This window comes from Phyllostomus discolor, chromosome X, assembly GCF_004126475.2.
Source record: "Phyllostomus discolor isolate MPI-MPIP mPhyDis1 chromosome X, mPhyDis1.pri.v3, whole genome shotgun sequence".
Lineage (NCBI taxonomy): Eukaryota > Metazoa > Chordata > Mammalia > Chiroptera > Phyllostomidae > Phyllostomus > Phyllostomus discolor.
This window is the reverse complement of record NC_050198.1, coordinates 95967695-95982514: the sequence shown is the minus strand read 5'-3', so window position 1 is coordinate 95982514 and position 14820 is coordinate 95967695. Positions and strand designations below refer to the sequence as shown.

The 14820-nt window shown below is 53.1% G+C and overlaps 2 protein-coding genes across 5 annotated transcripts in view; one reads left to right on the top strand and one right to left on the bottom strand.

Moving 5' to 3' along the window:
* Positions 1-6566, top strand: part of EDA (ectodysplasin A) — a 311653-nt gene extending 305087 nt beyond the window's left edge. Inside the window, exons 7-8 of one of the 4 annotated variants that reach the window (XM_028523275.2) lie at positions 754-869; positions 2603-6566. In XM_028523275.2, the coding sequence (XP_028379076.1) occupies positions 754-869; positions 2603-2854 (368 nt within the window). In that variant the 3' untranslated portion in view covers positions 2855-6566. Of the gene's footprint in view, positions 1-744; positions 876-2602 lie in introns of all 4 variants that reach the window. The other 3 variants (XM_028523274.2, XM_028523273.2, XM_028523272.2) reach the window with 3 other exon arrangements.
* A 2140-nt stretch (positions 6567-8706) lies between these two features.
* Positions 8707-14162, bottom strand: AWAT2 (acyl-CoA wax alcohol acyltransferase 2). Its single transcript, XM_028523309.2, has 7 exons — positions 14026-14162; positions 11605-11715; positions 11170-11240; positions 10722-10926; positions 10107-10281; positions 9337-9536; positions 8707-9120 (listed from the first exon to the last, which is right to left on the bottom strand). Exons 1-7 carry the CDS (start codon positions 14108-14110, stop codon positions 8966-8968), a joined length of 1002 nt encoding a protein of 333 aa, XP_028379110.1. The 5' UTR covers positions 14111-14162; the 3' UTR covers positions 8707-8965.
* Between the last annotated feature and the right edge of the window lie 658 nt (positions 14163-14820).

Below are 14820 nucleotides of genomic sequence, written 5' to 3'. Positions count from 1 at the left end.
AGAAGTGCTGCCGGGGGGTGCCTCAGCTCCCAGACACCCTCACCGTCCCCGGTGGCTGGTTCTGATGCTACTGGCAGTCTGCCCCTCCCTCTCATCAACCCCCATCTCCCCTGTGGGGCCTTATTACTGACGGTCACCATCTCTGGGTGCTATGAGGTCTCACACACCCTGATTCCTAACGTTCTCCAGGGAGACAATTCCTTAGGCTAAGCGGTTTCCTGGGAGCCCAGCGAGGCTTTCCAGAAAGGAGTGGGTGTGGAGGAGTCTCTTACGGAGAAGGAGAAAATCTACGGACCTATAAGACAATAGGGGGATTTAGGAGTTGTGGCTGGTGAAATAAAATTGAATAATAAGAGCTAGCCTGCCACTCAGTGTCTGAATTTTGCCTGTGCAGGCGCCAAGACAACAAAGGAAATAGGTCAGTGTGCCCACTCTCTTACTGCCCACCCCCAGTTCCAGCTAGGAGGTGTTGGTTAAAGACCATTCCAGATGGGGAAGGGGGTGGTCAGGGAAGGAGAGGGGGAGACAGACAGGGGAACAGGGGACCTAAGGCCAACCTGGCAGCTGCTTTATAGGCAGAAAACTTTTCTGTGCTTCCAAATGCTGTTCTTACAGTTCGGGTCTCCTGGGCTTGCCAAATAGCACTGGGATGGGCGTGGGGGTTGTGCATGTTTGAGATCTCTTGTTTCTGTTGCCCAGATTCTTCTGACATGTACTGAGTGACTGCCCTTCTCTCATACTGAGATCTTTCAGGTGGAGTGCTCAATGACTGGTCTCGCATCACTATGAACCCCAAGGTGTTTAAGCTACATCCCCGCAGCGGGGAGCTGGAGGTACTGGTGGACGGCACGTACTTCATCTATAGTCAGGTAGAAGTGAGTACGGTCTCAGGCCTAACTCTTCTTATATCCAGAATGCAGATCCGGTGCAAGCCACATAGGGGCACTGTGGAGCCAGCCAAGACCAGCCAATGGCTAACTTTCTGCTTTGGCGGGTGAGGGGGGTGGGGGCACTGCTCGGGGAGGGAGTTAAACAGAGGAAAGAAAGGGGCCGTTTGGGGGCTTTTCCTAGCCAGATACCATTGAAAGACTGAAAAGAGCCCCCTCCGACACTGCCACCCAATCCCATCCTACAGCACCCCGGACCCTTATTCTCCCCTCCCCACCCCCTACCCCCCCCCAAGCTGTTTGATTCTACTGCCCAAGTTGAACTCTGGCTCAGTCCCCCCATTCCAGGGCTGCTGAGAATCTCTTCCCCCCACACTGCCAACTTTGAAATGAACAGGGCTCCTGTGCACTTTCTCTCTGCCTCAAAAACCTTTTCTGACTATCCTTCCTTCCTCTTTCTCCCATTTGTTTCTCTTCCTTTCTGTTTCTCTGTTATTCTTGCCTCCTCCTGCTGTCATTATTCCAGCCCTTTTCTCCCTCTGTTTTTATCCTTGTCCTGTCTGGGCCCAGTCACCGGGTCTGCCACCCTACTCCCACACACCTGCTCGTTGCCTTCACTACATGGCTCCTCAGAGCTAGAGATAGAAGAGCCCCGAGGTTGGGGCTTCTGTGGGGTGGGCAGCAAGCAGGCAGATGGACAGAAGGACTGTGGAGCTGGCAGAAGGGCCTCACAGGAGAGTGGCCAGAGAAGGTGGGTTAATAAGCATTTGCTCCACCAAGCACCCTGGCACAGGCTGGGTGCTGACCAAGAAATTGGGTGGCACCTGAATACACTGCTCCCTGCGGAAGAGCTGGTGGAGGGAGCAATGTTTGATAAAGTGAGTTAGGGTGACAGATGAGGGCCACGATCCCAAGGGGGACAGGTGAGTGTAATCCCAATGTCCTGTGGGGCATCTGTCCTAAGCCGGGGTGGGGCGGATCAAAGCTTGCTAGTGAAGGATAAACAAATTAACTTTTCAGGCCTAGGAGAGAATTGGGACTCACCTCAGGCTTTGGACACCGTGCAAATTGGGAAAATCCCCCTGACATCGGGACTTTGAAGACAGGTTCACACTGTCTTCCAGCCACAAAGTAAAGTTAGGGGCCTGGGTTTTGCCCTTCCAAATTCCTCATCTCATTAATGTTGGAGACCTCTCCACCTCTCTGCATCTGTTTCTTCAGACATCAGACGAAGGGGCCAAGGGACCGGGTGAGGATTCGAGAGAAACACAACAGGGGCAGGGGCTGGCTGCAAAAGGGCTGAAGAAAGGGCGAGTTGTCACTGTCTCCTCTCCATTTATCCACAAATAGCCCTTGGGACTGGAAGCTAGTTTGTATTCAAGCGTGTCTGCTGCACTGACTGAGCCCCCTGTGTGCGTGCACAGCCTGGGGCTTCATGCCCAGCAGGGGGTGGGAGGCCAATAAGGTACACTTCTTGCCCTCAGAGTTTACAGCTGGTATGCTGCTGCAAGAAAGATTGGCCCAGCCATCTGAGCCCCATGGCAGGGTGGGGGAAGCATAGACTCTAAGCCTGTCGGCCCCCGCCTTTCCTGTCAGCTACCTAGTGGGCCTACAAGTGGCACTGCCCCTTCACAAAGGGAAGAGGCAGCTCTTCTGAGAAGGTCCCTGCCCTCCTTCCTCTCTCCCCCAATCTCTTCTCGTTGCCTCTCACCCAGGTGTACTACATCAACTTCACCGACTTTGCCAGCTATGAGGTGGTGGTGGACGAGAAGCCCTTTCTGCAGTGCACCCGCAGCATTGAGACGGGCAAGACCAACTACAATACCTGCTACACCGCGGGCGTCTGTCTCCTCAAAGCACGGCAGAAGATCGCCGTGAAGATGGTGCACGCCGACATCTCCATCAACATGAGCAAGCACACCACCTTTTTCGGGGCCATCAGGCTGGGCGAGGCCCCTGCATCCTAGATTCCCCCTGTTTTGCCCCTGCCCGTGTCCCCGTCCCAGGTTTGGGAGCTGGGATCTCCCCACAGAAGCTCTTAAGTGCTGCTGTGGAGTGAGGTATATGGGCATGGCAGCTGCAGAGAGAAATGTCCCACTGCTATTTATTCCCCAGTGATTCTGGTACGGCGAGGCCTGCTTGCCTGGCCAGAATGACCTTGAGCTAACGGGACAGTTGATGGAGCCCCAGGTTTTACGTGAATCAAACTGTCTTCCTTGTCTCCACGTGGACTGCCTTACGGCACTGACTCTTCCACCTCAAGGTCCCTGTTGGCAGTTACTGTTTGTTGCACTAAAGGGAGGGTCCAGGACAGCAGGCGAGAGGAAGCGGAGGTGTGCTCCAGACTGTGCGGGCAAACTTCTGACCCCCAAGGGGGGCTGCGGCTCCTCTCGGGGTCGGGGTGGGGCAGGGGCGGGGCTGGAGGGGATTGTTGCAGCCTAAGGAGAGGGGTGGGGAGGGGAAAGGCCAGTGCCTGTGGCAGAGACCAAGAGAGAAGCCTGCCACCAGGCCTGTGACCCAGGCAGTGGAAGCGTTCTTGCTGTGGCACACTGCAGCCAGCCTGAGGGTCAGAGAGCTCTTCTCCCTCAGGCCAAGAGCCAGGTCAGCAGCTTGACAGGCTTTGGGGACAGGAGGTTTGCTCCTCCTTGAAACAAGTGCAAGGAATGGCCACAAACTTGCCTGCAGAAGAACCTGGAGCCGGACTTGGGGCCACATGTCTTTCACTTTGTTTACAGCTGTGCTTTAGGCTCAGAAAACGTCCTGGGTCCCTTCCTAGTTGCTCCCCCACCCACCCCTCCCCAGCCTGGCTAGACCCTCCTGTGTCTTTCTCCACAGGGCCTACCTCTGTCTGAGACAGGCACCTAAGCTGGGACCTATGCTTACGTGAGTCTGAGATACTCTCTAGATACCAGGGCACAAACAGAACCTTCCATTTGTTAAGCAACACAAATATTCATCTAGTCGAGGTTGTGTCTGGAGGCAAAGCATCAGACTCGACGATCTCCAGAAGCCTCTGCCAATATCGGTATGTAGGCAGCTGCTTTAATAGCCAGCTAAAATGCCCAACTCCCAACCTGCCCCTGGGCATCAGCAAGGTGGATAGAACGGGGTATTTTTTCAAGTTTGCTGCAAGGCAAGTGGGCATTGGCCCAGGCCCTATCTGAAAGCACAGCCGCCGGTGCCCTGCTAACCCAGCATTTCCTCGTTCTGGCTTCAGAAAGCTGCAGTGGAGCAGCATCTGCATGGATCCCAGGCCCACTCCCCTGCATTGAGGCCCCGAAGGACCCAGCATCTAGGGCCCTGGGGCAGACCTCTGCCCTGTAGTTGCCACTTCCCTGAGCCTCCCACAAGGCCCTATGGTGGGACTGTGCTAGGGCCTTATTTCTAAATGCCCGGGCCCAGCCTGGCGCCTGGGTGCCGGGTTCAGCCCCAAACTGGGAGGGCCAGCCTTGGACAGTCTGCTACTCTTGCTGCTGCAACATGTTTCCTTTTGAGAAGATGGGGAGGGAACTCCTTCGGGCAGCTGAAATTGACCAAGAACGACATGTACTCCGTGTCTCAGCTGTGCCTTCTCTTTCTAAGCAACCGCGCTGCCTGGCTGCTTAATAAGAGCCCTGCAACCCCCGGGGAAGCAAGCCCGAGGCATGTGTCTGGCCCTGGTTCCTATGACGTGCCTTACACAGCCCTCCACTGCAGCAGGAACAGATGAAAATTTCTCCTTCAAACTGGGAAGGTACTTTCTCTCTTACCCTCTCCTTTAATAAAATCACAAATCCTACTGTTTAGACGAGGCTCAGAGACTTTCAGTGCTTCAACCAGGATCTCACCCCACTGAACCTACCAGCCTGGGGCTTCCTTCCACAAGGTTTGACTCCAAAATTATTCCATTGAGCCACAGCTTTGCATTGAATTTGCGGCCCAGAGAAAACCGATAACAATGGTAACAAGGGCCGAAAAACCTTGTGGGTTGTAGGGAGAAACCCAGAGAAGCCCCTTTCTTTCCCTGATGGTGATGCCCATTTTCCTGGCTCCCAGAGGCTCTGTGGCAGAAAGGAAGGCTGTTTCTGTGGGAGGCGGCCATCAGCTTTAGAGCTCTTGCATTCAGATCCGTCTTGGCACCGTATCCAAGCAGCAGGCCTCCGGTGCCCACAAGAGCTGACATGTCACTTTTGTATCCTTTCACCCAGCCATGAACCAAGCAAGCGTGAGGTACAGAGCCCCTGCTGCAAGGAGACTCCTTCTTTAGTGATGCTACAGTTGGGTTATAGGAGCTGGCTGCTTCCCACAGCCACCGAGGGACTCCTTACCTCTTTCTACCACACCACAGAGAACTCTACCACCAGGATCTCTCAGGGATGGAGGAAAGCGTGCGGGCTAGTCCAAAAGCCAAAAGGCTATAATCCTAAAGGGCATTCAGGCACCTGTCCTATTCTCCTGATATGGAAGGGATTATAAGGGAGGTAGGAGGTCACACAAACCCTTTATTCATAAGGAACCCTAGAGGGAGGGGCATGAAGAAGGAAGCAATAGGTAGCTGGGGAGCCCTGTTGTAGCAAAGTTCACTGGCAAAGTAATGAAGCAATTTATTAATAAGAGAATATGGACATAGATTGGCTATTTGGAATTATGCTGATGGGAATTCACAGGAATGCAAAATCTAGCACGGAGAATGGGACAAGGACACTTGTGAGCAGGTGGGTGACAGGTTTGAAGGAGAATCACATGGCAGGAGCTTTTGCCAGCTGCTTAGCCTTGAAAGGCCAAGGCTGGCACCAAAGTCAGCTGTCAGGGCCGCTCAGTTACGGGTTCCTGGGGAAATACAGTCTTGGTCTCATTTGCCCCTTCATCCATCCTGAGCCAAATTTCTTCTGCTGAGCAGGAAAACACTAGGAACCCTGGAGGTAAAAAAGACTGGCATCCACGCGTGAGAACATGTGTTTCATGGAACTTTTGGTGGATGCAGATCCATTCAGATTTAAAGCCAGGACGGCTTTTGGAGGGAATCCTGCCCAGCCCATATTCTACCCCTTGTTACTCAAGTAGAAACTGAGGCCTAAGGCAGGGAAGGTGACCCGCCCAAGGTGAAGGAGTTGGGACTGGCAGACTCAGCAGAGGTGGGAGGACAGAATGTTCCTGTCCCGCACAGCCCCTTTCTTTCTTCCACCCCCAGACTCAAGGCCGGAAGTGCTTGGCCCCCTTCAGGAGCCTGGCCAGGCAGGGAGAGCAGAGCTCAGTCTTAATCGGAGCTCTTTCCTCCCTTAAGGCAGTCTCCCAGCTGCGGCCTCTGGACTAGAAAGTTCTGCACTGGCCTAACAACCAGGAAGTCCTGAAGCCACCATGGCGCTGCCTCAGGTCCTGTTCCTGCCTGGAGGCTCCCCTAGGCCATGTGCGCACAAAGAAGGGACCGGATTTTTTTGTTTGTTTAAATCTGTGTCAGGGCACTCTCCAAGGGGAGTTGCGGTGTGTCATTTCTTTATTTAAAAAGCTTCCGGCTGGGGTGGGGGGTGGGCTGTGTTGTGAGAATGGCCTGGAGCAGGCCAGTGCTGCTTTGGGGGTCAGCATCCAGTGTGAGATACTGTGTATATAGGCTATACATAATGTATATAAATTGGGATGTAAGTTTGTGTAAATTAATGGTTTATTCTTTGCAAATAAAGCTTTTTCCCCCTCTGTTCTTCATATCAGTTTGAACAGTTCCTACCTGCCAGGTGTCTTTTTGCAACCAATGCCACATGCAGCTGGAGGAAAGACCTCCATGGCCTCCAAGTCCTCCATGGTAGAGGGGCAATGAAGGAAGGGGGTCCCGATCTCCTGTCAGAATATGCCGCCTCTTCTCGGTGCCCCGGACCACACGCCCCCATCCCCGTCACCCTAGGTCTTCTATAACTGCATGTCCAGTGTGCTACAGGTCTTGACATCAGCTCGAGGCTGTGATCTCTATAACACAAATTGCAGGCCTGGGCCCAAAGCAGCTTGGGTAGATCAAGCTGCTGGCTCCCTATGACATCCACCAGTCTCCCAGACAAGGAGACCTATGTCAAAGAGTTTAAGTAGCTCACCCAACTAGGAAGGTTACATAGATTTTCAGAGAACTGTTGACAAGGTCCTACACTGTAAACTTACTGTTAAACATTGAAATGTCGTGAAATCTAGGGCATTGTTTGCTCACAGATAGGAAATGGGCAAAAACATTTGGCAGAGAACAGTTCTGTGTAGCACTCCAGTGTATGGCATTCAGTCACTTTCAACTCCGTCTAGTGAGCGATCCCCAACCTTTTTGGCACCAGAGACTGGTTTCTTGGAAGACACTTTTTCCACAGATTTGGCTGGGGCGGGGGCAGGGTGGGGAGTGGAGCTCAGGCTGTAAGGTGAGTGATGAGGAGCAGAATGCAGCTTCACTCCATCGCCACTCGCTTCCTGCTGTGTAACCTGGTTCCTAACAGACCTCAGACCTCATACCAGTATTGGCCTCTGGCCCAGGGGTTGGGGACCCCAGATCTAGTGTGTTGGCCTGGCCTGACTCCCACCCACCCCACTACTTTCTGCCCAACCACACTGCATCCACCACTTGGCTGGAAGCTCTGTGCACAAGCAGCCCTGTGAGGGCTAAAAAGAGGCAAGAGGCTCACAGGAATAGGACCAGGTAGCAGCTCAGGAACACCCAACTTTTCTCAATCCCAGCAGCCTTTGCCACCATTGTGTACATAATTGAACGTGATGCTTCAGCAGGAATGTACACACTGTAGCCTCTCACAAATCAGTGCCCAGGTATGCACAGGCTGGGTGTTGGGGCCCAAGCTGGTCCTCTGGCTGCCTTAGGTAGGAAATACATTTGTGGGTTTGTTTGTTTGTTTTTTTTCTTTAGGGAAGCCAGATTAAAAACACCCTACGAGGGTTCAGGGAAAATGTCACCTCAGGCCCAGGGAAGTAGGAGACAAGAGAAGCGGAAGCCTTTCTTTGCCCTACTGTGTACAGATACCACCAGAAGCAGGCACCCAGGCAGAGGCAGCTGATCATACTGGTGAATATACAGGATGTTCTAGACTGAACTGACAAGTCAATGCAGGTAAATCACAAGGACTGAGTGGCATTCACCCAAGAGGAATGGAATAGGGGGCCATGGGCCAAACTGTGTAAGCTGCTACTGCCAGCCATCATCAGGCAAAGAGTCCAGAAGACTCACCATCCAGGGGAGCTTTACGGTGGCCAGAAGCCAGGCACCTCACTTCCATTTTAAGCAAGATGGCTGACTCTAACACAGGGCAGAGTCCAGGAGGCAGGCAAGGATAAGCGAGTTGCTGGGGGAAAGAGAAGACTAGGCCTGGGCCTGAGCCATTCTATTACAGCCCTATGACATAAAAACTGAGAGTGGACTGGCGGTGGTAGAGGGTATTGATTACTTAAAAGTTTCAAAGGACTGCTGACAAGATCCTACACTGTACACTTTGTTTGAAACATTCAGATGCCAAATTTAGGGCTTTTTTTTTCTTGCTGAGGGACAGGAAATGGGCAAAATGGTCACAGAATAATTTTGTGTAGTTCTCCCCATTCACAAAGTTCAGTCACACGGAGTATCATTTGAGGTAAGCAAAGGAGGGATCCTTAGTCCCATTTTCCAGATGAGAAAGCTGACACTCATAGGTGACTGATTGCTCCAAGTCACATGGCTTGATGGGGGTGGAGCTTGCACTCAAAGCCCACTGGGTCTCAAGACACCCAGCCCTACTGGACTCTGACATGAGGAGATGGAGCTGCTACAGAGCTAGAGAAAGGCGTCTGGGGATCCCAGGCCCTCAAACATACAAGTCGGAGCACAAGCAGTATGCAGATGAGCTTTTTATTATATGCATCAGTTTCCTCAAGGCCTTCCCCTGGAGTCCCAAGGAAAAGGCAGAGAGGAGCTTGGAAAGAGGAGACAGATGAGAGGCAGAATTGGGGATTCAGAAAAGAGCTGAAAGGGCAGCCCCTCCTCACATTGAGGACTGGCCAGATCAGGAGCAGGAGCCCCCCATAGGTGACTTCTGTCCCGTTTACTGGTTCCACATCCTCCAGCGAGGCCGAGGCAGCAAGGGGATATCTCAAACTATCACGAGCTCCTGGCTCTCTGAGAAGCCATACTGGGTCTTGTGCTTGTCAAACAGCTTCCGCAGGGCTTCCACGTAGAGTGCGTGGTACTTGTCCACCACCTCCTGGCTCGGCTTCTCGATCTTGGGCACTATCAGAGGCTCCCCAACTGCCAAGGGAGATGGAGAAGGACGAGAGAAGCATCAGAACAGCTCATGTCACAGAATGGGCCTCCGTCTTCCAGCCCAGCTCATCCCCATCCTCACCACTCCACCACCACCCACCCCAGGCAGCCTCCCCGTGCCCGGACACCGTCAAAGCCAAAGCTCAGCCTTGGAACTGGATCTGCATCCCAGACGAGGCTGCCAGCAAAAGGCCTACTCACCAACGGTGGTTATGGGGTGAGCATGGGGCAGGAAGCCCCAGGAGTTCTCAGTGAAGCCGCGCCCATAGAAAGCACAAGGATAGACGTGTGTCCAACGCTGGAACCACTTCTGGAAGCGGCTGATCCAGCCCCCGGGAGTGAAAATGTGCTGACCATACAGCTCAGTCTCCCCAAAGGCATAGGCAGGGACGAGCGCCGCCCTGTGGAGGAAAGGTGTGTCTTTGGATGGCCAGACTAGTAAGGACCCTGCTCAAAGCCTGACATGCTACACCACCAAGTGGTCTCTGGCTCTGCCTATGGGCTCCTCCACCCCTAACTCAGCTGGGCCTAGGTCCAGGCTCAGTGTGAGGGCCCCATGGTGTACCCCAGACATCCTGTGGGGACAGAGTAATAGCAAGCCCAAGGAAGCAAGTCCCCCCTCCCCTGTGAACCCACAGGCCTGAAACATGGGAAGAGAGATTCAAGGAACATTTCACATATGCTTTATTCCCTTGAACGCACACAGCCATTTTGGCACCCTCTGAGATGGGGTGGTAGCTGGTCACCTTTCAGAGGGACAGGCCTAGAGGACAGGCTACTGTGAGGGACATCGGGCTCGGACTGGCCCTCTAGCCCTTAAGCAGAAATGCTTCGAGGACCTGGTCCAAGCTGTATGACACAGAAGGAGCTTCACCCCCTGTTTAGGGGTATAATTTCCTCAAAATCCCTTCCTCCTGCCCTGCTGCGCTTTTGGGACGGCTCTCCCTGGTCTAGACCAGAACTTGCATTACCCGTGCTGGAGGGCCTTGTGGATGAACCCAGTCCGCTTCTTCAAGAACAGGGTGGTGGAACCCGGCACACTGTGCTTGCACTCAGCCAGGCCACCGACTACCACGACCAGCATGTTGCCCGTGCCCTTCTGGGTCAGCAGATAGTCGATGGAGGCCTGGCTCACGGAGCACAACCCTGGCAGACAGAAAAAGGCAAAAGGTTGTGAGCTCTTTCCCAAACCTCCTAGCTTTCCTGCCAAGCTCTTCAGAGCAGAGAGAAGGCCTCATCTCAGGCAGGTGAGCCTGGGGCAGCTTTTGAAGACCAGATGGGCTCGCAGAGGTATCCTTGCTCACCCATTCCCCCAGCACTTCTTCCTCAGGGAGCCATTTTATTTAGTTACTTATTTAGTAGCAAGAGGACAAGGGAGGGAGAAGAAGGAGAGAAACATTGATGTGTGGTTGCCTCTTGCATACTGCCTCCAACCAGGGACCTGGCACACAACCCAGGCATGTGCCCTGACTGGAATTCGAACACGTGACCTTTTGGTTCTCAGGATGATGCCCAATGCACGCAACCACACTGCTCTGGGTGGGAGTCATTTTTCTTTTGTTTTCCCGTCTGAAGAGCCCACTCACCTGTAGACATGACGTAGTCTCTGAAGAAAGGCACCCAGAAAAGGGCTCCCAGTGTGAGCACATAAGGGGTGATGCCAGGAAAGATCTTGGAGAAACCTGAAGCCTCTGTGGCAAAGTTACCAAAGCCTGAATGGCACAGGAGCCCATGAGGGTGGTAGACAAGGATATAGTTGAGGCAGGGGGAGATCTCATGAGTCTTCAAAAGCTGTGGAGGAAAGAGTTGCCAGGACAGGTATGACCAGGGAAGAGAAGAGACCTCCCGGCCAGAGACCTGGAAGGGGAAGGGCTGTTGTGCCTGGCCCGCAGGCTGGGGTAACGCACAACTCCAGCAGTCATTGTCCCCGAGGGCCCACATGAGAATGCTGTCCCAACTCCCACCCTGCCCCAACCACAGGTAACGGAGTTAGGGCTGGGCCTAGGGCCCAAGTGGAGATATGGGGTTGCTCACCCTGAGTGGGAAGTAATCACAGTACAGTTTCCACAGGGACCAGCGCCTCACACAGAGAAACCTGCGGCCACCTGAAAATAGAGCACATGTAGCCAAGCTGTGCCTACTACCCCCACCATCTCCTTCAGAGCGCTTCTGGGCCCACCACAAGGTACTCTCTGCTGCCCCCTGCTGCCTCCTGGCCTCTTCACTGACAACCAGAATGGAGTATGGTAGGTCATGGCCAATGCAGGGCGGCCTAGCTTTCTACTTAACTAGCTACCCCTCCCCTCCCCTGCTGCAGTTCTGACCTGGGCTTTCTAACCCCCAGAAAAGACCCCCGCCCTCGGCTTCTGTAGCCCAGGCAGGGACAGGCTGAAGGCTGCTTGGGGACTGGCCCAAGCCTCTCGGGATTAGGAAGAGGAAACACAGTAGTGGCCCCAGTAGGGCCCTTACCTCGTTCAGGGGTCTTCCAGTCAAAAACCAGCCAGATGAGAATGACCACAGTGATAGGCCAGTACCGCGTGTACAGCACCAGGTAGAGGTTGACAGAGACCACGGTGGTCACTGGAAGACATTCAGCCCAGAGTTAGGAAATTGTGAACACTCCCTTATACCTGCCCTCCCTGTGCAGTTCTGCGCAACCTTGATGCACACACCCTCAGCCATACCCACGCAGTGCTTTCACTCCACCTACTGGGAACCTGGCCTGAAACCCAGGCATGTGCCCTGACTGGGAATCCAACCAGCGACCTTTTGGTTCACAGGCTGGCACTCAATCTACTGAGCCAGGCCAGCCAGGGGCAGCCTAATTCTTAATCAAGTGCAAAGTAGAATAAAGGTCATCTCAGTCTCAGTTTGTCTCGCATGTCCCTTTCTCAGGAAACTCCTGGAAGAAGTGCGCCACCAGAATAAGAGAGTAAACTAAGACAAGAGAGGGCATGGGATCCAGGGAAAAAGGGACCCAGCTAGGAAAGGAAATGAACAGGGCTGGGACTAGGGTGAGGCAAACAAGGTGCCCAGGACACAAAATTGAAGGAGACACTCATTCTCAGGATCAGGCAAGTAGACGGGAGCTGTGCAAGAGACCAGGCTGTGACAGGAGTCATCAGACCCCAAGGCAATGAAGAGGGGCATGGGTGGGGCGGGGCTTAGAGATTCCCAGTGGGTTCCTACAAACAGAGAGGGACATGTCCATGGAAAGTTTGGATATGTAGTGGTTACTAAAGCATCTCTAACAGATAACTAAAGAAATTTTAAATGAGATAATTGTGAATTCCCAGACAGGAGCTGGGGGAAAGAAGTTGCACAGGGAAGAAAAATAGCCTTAGTGCACTAAATAGCTCAATTGTGGATAATAAGTCCTAGTCACGCATTTAACTAAAACCTGGCTATAACCCCCTGAGGAGAACAGTGAAAGAGGAGAATCTAGTATATGGATATGGGGCCCCATATTCTAGTCTAGAATATGGGGCCAAATTCTCATCTTCATACTTGGAAGTCAGAGACAGTGTCTAATTGTTAATTCAGAATGCAATATTATTTTGAAAGTTTAAATAACTAAATGTACACATATAGAGGTAAGTTCCTGAAAGACAAGAGCTGACAAAGTTGAAAATGGCTGCCTCTGAGAAACAGATCTAAGGAAGGAGAAAAGGCCAGCAGTTTAGGCTTTCAATACACTCGTTACAAGATTATTTGACTTTTGTCCGACTGGTGTGGCTCAGTGTGTTGAGCGCCAACCTGTGAACCAAAGGGCGGCCAGTCTGATTCCCAGTTAGGGTCATGGGCACCCGGGGTTGCAGGCCAGGTCCCCAGCAAGGGGCGTGAGAAACACAGCCAATCGCTGTTTCTCTTGCACACCATGTTTCTCTCTCTCTCTCTCTCTCCTTCTTCCTGCCTTCCCTTCTCTAAAGATAAATATGATCTTTAATAATAAAAAAGTGGGGGGAAAAAGAGTAAACTCAAGCCCTGACTGGTGTGGCTCCGAGGACTGAGTGCCAGCCAGCGGAACCAAAGAGTTGCTGGTTTTGATTTCCAGTCCAAGGTTGCAGGCCAGGTCTCCAGTAGGGGGCGCACGACAGACAACCACACGTTCATGTGACGCTACAAGGAAACAGTACATGTGAACATACCTGGAACACAGTAAGTGCCTAATATGAATTTCCCCAGGTCTCTTCCAGCTGTGCTTGCCTGTCATTCCTAGATTAACACTGCTCTTTTCAGCATTGGGGTTGGGAGGTGCACAGGGCCCACATGCATTCTTCCTGCCCAGATATCTTAGTAGGTAATTGAGTTCATGTCCCCGCCCGCAGCGCCAGACTGATGAGAAGGCTGTCCAGGCCCCCCGCCCACAGGGCTGGTCGGCTTCAACACATAGAACGCAGCAGCCAGCACATGACTAACTTGCTCAAGGTGTCCGTGGTGGGGATAGTGGACAGATAGATGGGTGAAGTCTTCCACACCAGAGGTTTTTACAGCTTCGCTCTGTCACCAGGACAACTGCCTGCCCCGCGATGGTCTGCTCACGTTCTGCAGGGTGCGGCTAAGTCCTTTGTCTTGGCTGGCCTCACGGAGCTGCTTCCCACTCTCCGCAAACAACCCTCCATGCCCTGCTGTACACCCGGAAGCTCCAACATACACATCAGCAGCAAAATCCTTACACGCGTGTACACCCATATGCACCCATACACCCCCACATGTATATCCACGAATACCACGGCCAGCTATGCCAGGCTACAGGCCAGGGGGACTGACCATCCTGAAGTGCTGGGGACCATCTAGGTTTTAGCATCAAAAATCCAGCTAAGCCCTAAAGCCCCTCCGTCCCAGGCAAACCCGGAGAGTTGGTCACACTACCAAAGGCTGAAGACTCACCAAAAAGCCAGGCACTGAAAGCCCATTGGAAGATCGCAAAGACCTCCATGGCGATCTTGAGGTCCTTCTTGGACAGCCAGGCCATTGCGCCCAGGACCCCAGAGGCCCAGGTGAGAGCTGTTTCACTGCGCAATCCCAAATGCTCAGGGGCTGGAGCTACTTCCTCTTTTAAAGCTTTCTTCTCCCGTCCCTGCCCAGTGTCCACGCCCCACAGCCCGCATCCCCACCCCTCCACAGGATCATGAGACTATGTGCTGCCTCCACTTGTCCAGTTCCTTGCAGCTCTCTCCCCCAACTGCACTTTCACCCCCTTCTGGTGGACCCAGGATCAGGTGACGACATTCCCCTGCACACCTGCATAGAAGAGCGTAGGTGTAGCTGTGGTGTGGGAAGTGGGGGCTGCTGAGGAGCTCTGCAGAGCCTGTGTGGATTGGGGGTGGTGCAGGGAGGAGTCCAGGACATACAAGGTCTGTCTTCATTTCTTTCTGAGGCCTGGCAGTTAGATCAGACAAGGGCCCCAAGATTTGACCAGTTCTGCTTGTTATTTCTTGCTAAATGTTAAAATGTAGCAGAGTATTTTGGAGCCAAAGCTGTAAACAGGATGAGCAGGCAGGAATTGAACCCATGAAAGTAACCAGCTGCAAAGAACACTAAGCCTCCCTTTTCAGGGAGGCAGATCTTTAAATAGGAACCCCACCTCCCTTGTTTGTTACAAGTAAACAAAACTACCTTGAGTTCCGGAACACAGCTGTCCCTGGTCTCTCAGGGACAATGTGATCAGAGTGGAGGAGGGGG

Coding starts and splice junctions, on each gene's coding strand:
- AWAT2 (XM_028523309.2), bottom strand. CDS start 14,110: ATGGCCTGGCTGTCCAAGAAGGACCTCAAGATCGCCATGGAGGTCTTT. Junction 10,282..10,721: donor AGACTACGTCATGTCTACAG/GTGAGTGGGCTC, acceptor TCTGTCTGCCAG/GGTTGTGCTCCGTGAGCCAG. Junction 9,537..10,106: donor CACAAGGCCCTCCAGCACGG/GTAATGCAAGTT, acceptor TTTCCTCCACAG/GGCGGCGCTCGTCCCTGCCT.